Source organism: Stegodyphus dumicola, chromosome 4 (assembly GCF_044657685.1).
Source record: "Stegodyphus dumicola isolate Sdum_Otavi_A_Nest chromosome 4, ASM4465768v1".
NCBI lineage: Eukaryota > Metazoa > Arthropoda > Arachnida > Araneae > Eresidae > Stegodyphus > Stegodyphus dumicola.
The window spans coordinates 4,309,244-4,318,297 of NC_140771.1; the positions used below are offsets into that span (position 1 = coordinate 4,309,244).

General features: G+C 28.7%; 1 protein-coding gene across 4 annotated transcripts in view; it reads left to right on the forward strand.

The window, feature by feature from the left end:
- LOC118199260 (synaptosomal-associated protein 25-like) overlaps positions 1-9,054 on the forward strand; it is a 49,145-nt gene that overhangs the window by 29,430 nt on the left and 10,661 nt on the right. For 3 of the 4 annotated variants that reach the window (XM_035371069.2, XM_035371068.2, XM_035371071.2), the window contains 3 exons: positions 2,111-2,228; positions 4,117-4,248; positions 5,053-5,197. In XM_035371069.2, the coding sequence (XP_035226960.1) occupies positions 2,111-2,228; positions 4,117-4,248; positions 5,053-5,197 (395 nt within the window). Of the gene's footprint in view, positions 1-2,110; positions 2,229-4,116; positions 4,249-5,052; positions 5,198-6,768; positions 6,969-9,054 lie in introns of those variants that run through there. The other variant, XM_035371070.2, reaches the window with a different exon arrangement.

Genomic DNA, 9,054 nt, shown 5'->3' on the forward strand with positions numbered 1-9,054 from the left:
AGAGTAATTTGTTGTTAAATGTGAAGATTTGATTTATGCTGGCCCCCAAAAAGGAATCTATTTAGATTTGCAATAGCTATTGTGCCAGAAATCTAATATATGATCTGATAAAATAAATTAGCCATGCGATTACAACTTTTTGTGTTCATTTTTTATATTTGTCCGGATTCTATTTTTCTATCATATTCTGATTTGTGTACTGCTTACAGGATATTTTATTGGGGTTTATACTATTTTTAATTCTGTATTCACATCCAAGTTTAAATCCTTCAGTAGTGGTAAAATCTTTAAATTTTAATGTTTGTAGTTTTTTAATTTATTGTTCAGTCTCACTTACTCTTACATTAGATTGCAGCTATTAATGCAGATAATACTTTTTCATTTGATAAATTTTACATATATTTTTTAGTTAAAACAATTTTTTAAACTGTAAAATTAAAATTCTTCCAGCTGAAATCATAGATACAAAACCATAGATAATTTTGTATTCCATAACACTTTGGTCTTTGCATTAGTCAGAAGCATTTATTACAGTTTGTTAATTTAATGGTTGAAGCTTTTATTATTTTTATTATTATTTCAAAATGCAAAATTACATCTCCGTGCTATTATTAAAATTGTAATATTTAACTAGAAATAAGCTTATGTGATTGAAAGATCTTGAAAATGTTTTAAGCGGCTAAATAAAATAAGTGAAAAAAAATAATTTTGTACTATATTTTTATTTCTTGTTCAAATGCTAAAGAACATTACAATAGTGGCTAGTAGCCTTTTTTTAATAGTAAATTTTGAAACTCGGGGAAATAAATATAAAGGATAAAATCTAAAATAATTTTCCAAATTTGCAGTCTTATGCATTTTAAATTACAAAATTATTCTAAATTTGAAAATATTTCAAAAATTTCATTTTTTAAAAAAAGTGACGTTTTAAAAATTTTTGTAACAAAAACAAAAGCTTATGTGTCCCAATAAATTGTTTTAAAATCACTTTAATATTCATTAAATTTTTCCCCAAAAAAGTTATTGGAAATTAATCCATGTTTTAAAAATATGGCAATATATTTTATGCTCAGTCATGTGATGACTAATTGTTAACTTTTAGCTGACAATCATGTGATGGCTTTTAAATTTAACAACTGATATAACCCAAGTTAAAATGTCACTTTTGCTGACTTATGTTGGCTGGGGCATTCAGTATATCATGAACAGTCCACTTAGCTCCATGGTGTTTATATGAGTCATTAATTTTACCAATAAATTTTCATCAGATTTAAATCTTTACATTAACAGCATGCTCACTTAAGGGGTATAAATTTATTGCAATAAGAACACTGGGCCATAATCCTTATTAGAGTTGCAACATTTTCCATTTTTATGCAATGTTTTAAACAATCTCTTGATAATTTTGAAACATTCCTTCTTTTTGCTATATTATCTTTTTTGTGGATATTTCCTGCTATTTGACAAAATGGTGAATAATTCTTTTAAGCAAGAAATATATTGCTAGTTAATGCTGTCAGGATTATTTCAATCAACAGTTGAGAAATTTTTAAAAACCTTTTTATTGATAATATATACTTTGACAACAATAATGATGTTAAAAGAGGTTTAATTTAACCCTCCGAGCGTTATGGGTTTAGCCCTGAAATTGCAAAGTTTCTCAAAATGTCATGAATAAGTGTATTTTCTTGATTTTAATTAAAAAGTGACCCTCTCATTTTGTACCTTGATTCCTTTTCTTCCAATATACATCCAAACTGAAGTCAGATACATTAAAACGTAGCAGACATTTTCATGTATAATGAATATAGAAGGCAACCTTCTATACAGAATTTTCCGGCCATAACGCTAAGAGGGTTAAAGCTGAGGAATAAGGGAGCAGCTTCAGATAAGATCTTATTCAAATATGTTTTTGCCTACAGTATCTACTTTGTATTTACATAAAGGATCAAATAAAATACAAGCCATATCACAGTTGGCTCTTCTAGAAAATTATTTGGCATATGTTGTTCTATGGTGAGGGAAAATTTTTTTAATATGTCTAATTTTAATAATTCTGTGAATTGTCACAGAAATTTGCTTTCTGCATGAAAGAAAACTTTTGTTTCAGAACAACTTGACAGAATTGAAGAAGAAATGGATGCCATTCATTCTGATATGCGTGAAGCGGAGAAGAACTTAACTGGAATGGAAAAATGTTGCGGTATTTGTGTTTGCCCGTGTTTTAAGTAAGTACAAAAGACTTTCTAATTATAGTGCAGAATACTTTAGAAAACTCCAATTTAGAATTTTCCAACAACAAACATTAATTTAATGCTATGTAGTTTATTTTAACTTAGTCTTTCCATTTTAATTTACTCATATAGAAAAATTATAGGATTTCCTTAAAAACTTTTTAATTAGATTTGTATATATAAATCATCACATATCTCTTCTTTATTAATGTCTCCGGAAATTAGATGATGTATTATTAAAAAACACTTTTAGCATTTTATTGGCTTATAACAAGTATTTAAATAAACTATTTGATAGCAATTTATAGGGATACCTGGATCCTCTGAATTTTATCTACATCTTTAATGTGTTGTTATGAAGAGAAAAACAAGTGAAAGATGTAAATTCTTTCAGCATTAATGTCCTCATTGATAATACAAAAACTTGAATATTGCCGAAAAAGGTGGAGCAGTGTAATGACGGAACATAGTTTTAATAATCTTCTTGTAAAATTTTATATGGCAGCCAAAGGTATATACTAATTTTTTTTAATTGTTTGTGTTGCTGAGAAAATTTTTATTATATCAGGTAGTTGGTAGCTGAACAATTTCATGTTCACTTGACTCTTGTATGATCAAAATAACATAAGGAAATGAAATATTCAGCCAACATAAATTTGAACGCAAAATGTCATGTGAATTGAAAACCTCCTTTCCCATACTTTTTCATCGTATGGCTAGGAGGATAAACTTTTATAATTAAAAAAAAAAAAATTAATCATTATTCTGGTGTCATATTTTATAATGCAGGTTGAAAAAAGTTATTCTTAATATAATAATATGTGTTTTGAAATGCAATTTCTTCATTCAAATTGATGTATGTATTTTCAATATAATCTGTGATTATATATGAAATCATTTACTTTACTGGCAACAGTATTAAGTAGTCTTGCATATTAAATAACCTTAACATTTTTGAAGCTATTTTGGAAGGGAAGAAAAAGTTTATATGCAAGGTGGGCGTACATATAATGTGATATATTAAAGGTATTTTATAAAAAAGGAAATTAAATTATATAAATATCATGCAAGATAAAGTTAGGCAATATATTTCTTTTCATGTAAAATTTAAGGAATGAATGAAGAATTACCTAATGTATTTTTCTGTGTGCGAGACAAATATAGTTTTCATGAAATCATTAGGTGAAATCCTGTTTTTAGATCAATATGATATTTTGTATTTTTATTTTTGCTATGCAAGCTTTACTGAATCAAAGCGTTTCTGTAACATTGTTATTAGCAATAAAAAACAAGGCAATTTTCATTAATTTACATTAGAAAAAAAGATAAGCATTCCCATGCTTTCAAAGATAATCTAATTATTATACCAAGTAATATATGAAAACTTAATACTAAAAGCATAAAATATATGATCTCATTTTAAAGACAGCCTGTATACACTGAAGTTTCACCCTTTAAAAAATGAAAAGAAAAGAAATGCATTAAAGGCATTTTAGATGGTAGCTGTGACGATGGTATGTTAGCATCAAATATTCATGTGAAAAGTACAAATGATTAGAGTATGAGGCACGTTTGGTTATTGTTTGTAGCTTGTTAGGTCACTACAGTTACCATTTTTTAATCTGCTGGTTCCATTCTGCCCTGAAATGTCATGCTGTTACGTGATGATGTAAAAATATAACTGAACTTTGAATTATAAGTCATACTTTATTCCCGAAACATTACATTAAACAATTGCTGAACAATATTTTTAAAGAAGAGAAAATCTCTCTAATTTTCTTTAATCACAAAAAAAAAAAAAAAAAAAAAAAAAAAAAAAAAAAAAAGAATACTGAAATAAGGTGCTGTGCATATATTTTTTTAATTATTTATTATTTTTAAGGGCATCAGATTTCAAAGATGATTCTCGAGCCTGGAGAAGTAATGAGGATGGGAAAGTGGTCAATACCCAACCAACAAGGGTAGTTGATAACAGAAATGGTGCTGGTCCCATGGTTGGAGGATTTGTACAAAGGTAATTGTATTAGTTATCTGAAGTTTGAAAAAAAGCTCATTAACAAACTTTAAGGATACGTCAGGTAATTAAAAGGTTAGCTATTATTCCCAGCAAGCATTATTTGCTGGTCATGGTATTAGGAGAGGGAGTTGTTTGAAACACTGGTGTTCACCACAATCCAGTTGTCCCCTTGGTTTCTTTCTCAAGGCTTACCTCTAAAACCTGGGGTAAGAAACCCCCTGATCATGTTACAAAAATTGTTGAGAGGCTTAGCATATTCAACATCTTCGTTGATCCATGCATAGATGTTGTAAGGCTTGTATTATCATGGATGGAATGAATTTTCTCTGAAATTGTAAACATAATTTTGTTTAATAACTTACTTGTATACCTTTACCTTTTTTTCTCCCTGTATTTTAATCGTAATCAAAATTATGTTGCTTAATAACTTACTCGCATAACTTTACCTTTTATTCTCCCTGTATTTTAATCATAATCAGGATGTATTTGTACCCACATGTTCTTATGTAAAAAAATAATTTTTGTTTTCTGTGTGCATGATCTACTTTTAAAAGTTTGTCTATAAGCCTTTTAGCCATTCCATACATATATGATATATGAATCTTAGCTTATTAAAAAAAGGAAAACTTAATTAAAAGCAGCAGCGCAATGTGTGTGTACAACAGACATACTTAAGATTGCTTATTGAAATTTTATGTAACATTTATGTTTTTTTATTCATGTGAATGTAGTCTTACCTTAGCAACACATTGTTTTTTAAAAGACAGCTATGATACATGGAATAAAATTTTATTTTCATAGAATAACAAATGATGCTCGTGAAGATGAAATGGAAGAAAATATGCAACAGGTTAGCTCCATTATTGGAAATCTTAAAAATATGGCAATAGACATGGGTAGTGAGATTGATTCACAAAACATGCAAATTGACAGGATTAACATGAAGGTAAATTTATTTGAAATCTTTAGAATATTTTATTATTATTTAGAAGTACTTTTACAGATTCTTGAATGTATTAGAATTAAATTGGATTTGAATATATTTCTTCTATATTTTCCTAAAAGTTTGGTTAATTTGATATACTGTTTGCTTCAGAATCTAAGGAATGATGATGCCTGATTGATGGTTTTGATAAACCAATTGTTCTATTAACTTATTTTCATTACATTGCATGTTGAAAAACTATGCTTCTATCTGAATTTAATTTAACAACCTTTTATTCACTTCCCTGTATATTTCTGATCTCCATGATAAGCCTTATCGTGGAGATTTCAGCCTTATCACATTTCTTAGTTCAGTAATATATAGTTCTAGAACTAAATAATACAAATGAAAAGCAGTAGTGTGTGGAAAAAATATTTGTTATTTTTGGTGGAGTTCAAAATTTAAATAAATTTCTGGTTTATTAAGATTTTTCTTTAGAAAATAAATTAAAAATTTGTTTGAGGTTATTCATCATAAAATTATTTTATCACATGATTCTAAAATACTTGTATTTACATGTTACATTTCGAGATGCGTACATTTTTATTATGACTATTTCTTCTTTGATTGTCACTAGTTACAGATTATAAACTAGCCATTTGGCTGAACTACTGTTAAATTTAGTGTCATTTTGCAGATCATATGGAAATGCACATAGTCCAGCTTTAGTAGTCATTCTTGCACCATATTCTATAATTAAAAAAATTGCATACAAAAATAAATCATACTAAATTGGGTGTTATTGATTGTATGATAAACAGATTGTGTTATACAGCAGCCCTGGAATGGTTAATTGTAGACCCTGTAATTCCAATTTAAGGAATTTTAATAATGCTGTATGGCAGCCAACGTGTATTTAATAGTGTCTGCATCAGAGGTTTTCCTACTCATAAAATATGTGGAGTGAAAACTGCTATCACCTGGGGGTTTCTGCATTAGAATCGCCCTTATCCTTCTATGCTGGCATCTGTGTGTAGTTCGGTTTCATAATGAGGGTTATAAATTGCAAGTACAGGCTTCTCAGCTAGCGCTGATTTCAAACGATTGAATGCGATCTTTTGTTCTTTACCAAATTCGAACTTATTAACCTTTTTTAGCAGGTTGCTAAGTGGCCTCACCAACCACCTCTTCTGTACTCTGCATGAATTATGTAGCCTTTGTCTGCAAGTCTGCTGTGATGTCTTCTGAACATATATTGGTGTCATATAGGATTCAGGCCATGATGGGTTAGTTTTACATGGGAAAATAGAGCAGAGAGTGGTCATAATATTTTGATTCAGCCTTTTTTTTAAAAAAATAATACGTTAACTTTGAAAACTACAAAACTTTTAAATTCTGAATGTCATTTATTAACTTTAAATGTGGTGGCCGTAATATTGAATTTCCTTGATCTAACTCAATTATCTTCACTCATGTACTATAAAATCAACATTTGCATCTGTGAAGTTTTAAGAGCTGAAAAAAAATCAGTCAAGTATGATAAATTGTTCAAAACAGTTTACTTGCATCAATGGCTTTGTCCTTTATTTTAGGAAGCTACGAATCTTTCATTTATGCAAGTGATAACTGATTCTCTGAACTCACGCTAGATGGTATGATTGAAATCCGAATTGAAGATATAATGCGCACAAGATATAGAGAGATGTGGATACACATCGAAATAAATAAAAATATATGTATATATTCTTTTTAAACGATAATATCCTTGTACATATGTATTAATAAAGAAAATTTGTGTATTTTATATAGTCTATAATTTATTTAGCATCTTTCATGTATCCTGAATGTCCATAACATTAATAAATACATAATGGGTCATGTACAGAATAATTCGGAAGATACATGTTTGTAAGCACGCGGAAATTCATTCCAAAGGCTTCCAGTATTAGTTGCATTAATTTACAGCAAAAGAGTGTACATTAAGTTTATGTAATAATATTGTAGTACCGAATTACATCTTGCATTTCAAAACAGAGCTTTCACTGATAAGAAATATGCTTACTATTTTTCCTCTTAAAAATTTAATGAAATTATAATTTAAGTTTTTTGTGCTTTAGTATTCTCATAATAGACTTAAAATGTATTTTTACTACCAGACGTTTATAGAAACTAGCTATTCTGCTTAACATGGTAAGTTTCTGAACTTTTTATATTGTATATCAGGTGAAAAAGAGCTTCCCCCCTTCTAAATCTGTCAAATCAAAATATCTTGCATATTTTTATATTGATATTGTGTAACTGCTGACAATTTGCACTTGAAAGCTCATATATTTCATGGTGGAAGAAATGTTTTATTATACATGGAAGACAATTTGTCAAGAATTCTACAATTAAATGTTAAATTAGAAATAATAAAATCAAGCACCTGTACTATGTAATCTTGAGTTAAAATTCTGCTTAATGTTCATCATAAAATAATTACTTACAGCAGCAAGATTTGAGGAGTTTTATATATATATATATATATGTGTGTGTGTGTGTGTGTGTGTTTGTTTGTGGATGTTAGTCTAAGAATGTGTGCTGTTTGAGCCCCTTAAAAAAGGTATATGCTTTTTTTATAAGAAACTGGCAGTAGTATTACGTGTCCAGATATGCTGAAAAATTTTTTCATTTTACATTTGTGCAATGAAGATCAAGGATACCTTCACTTCGAGTGACTACCTCATAGAAGCCTAATATTGTTGACTTGAGTTAATAGACTTTTCTCGTATCTTATACAAGCTGCCTTTTCGTAAATTTTCCATCAAATTGATTCATTGTTCCATCCTTAACCACGATTATCTGACCAAACATTCAAACCATCAAGCCAGATGCAGAAGCGATGCCAGATATGTTGAGTATGAAAAGAGTTCAGTGAAATATTTTCCACTGATAGCTGTCATTTTGAATGAGAATAACTGTGTCTAAATAAAATGTGATATATTTTGCTGCTAAATTACTTCAACTAATCAAATCTTCTGAATAAATTTCTATATGCTTTAGAATTGCAGTAAAGTCCTTAACACTTTGCTTTTATAATAAATTTTAATAAATTTTGAATGATCTAGATGGCTATAACTTCTGGTAGTTTAGCTTGCATTTTATGTTATATTTTATTTAATTGTTCCACATATATAATATAGTTTTAATATAGTCCTGTAACAAGTTAATGAATAAATATATCTTGTATTTTATCTTCCCTTTTTCATTTTATAAAAAGCATATTTCAATAAGGTGTGCTTCCAAAGGATGACCACAAATCTGTTTTGGTACGCATTTTATCTGTAGTAATTTTTGTTAGTTATTATGATTATATGAATTTAATAACAAATCAAAGTACTTCAACAACTAAATGTTATTTAGGTCTTCAGCTTTTTTTTATGAAAATTATATAATTAGCATAATATATTAAAAGAAGCAGGTGTATTATAAACAGGATTGATTTTTCTCGGTGCTCAGATTTCTGCATGTCACTTTCAAAACACCTGCTGGTTAAGAAATCGCACCATGGCCAGTTGCATCAATTTGCATTGTATTGGTGTTTGATAGCCACAATCACACTTTCAGCTTGATTGGTTGTGGATATTTCTCTCTGATCTAAGCAATAAGTTAAACCAAAATATTATCATATCGGTATGTCATCTTACTAGATTTAAACTGATGATCTAAAGTCCATAATTGCCAAAGTTCCAATCATTCTAGATCTCGAAACTTTATACTGTATTCCCCCCAAATGTTGTTGGAAAATTTTTCGATTACTCTATTACTCCCCCCCCCCCAATGTTTTTAGAAAATTTCTTGCTTATTGATAAAGCACAAATGAACTTATGAAGTTATAT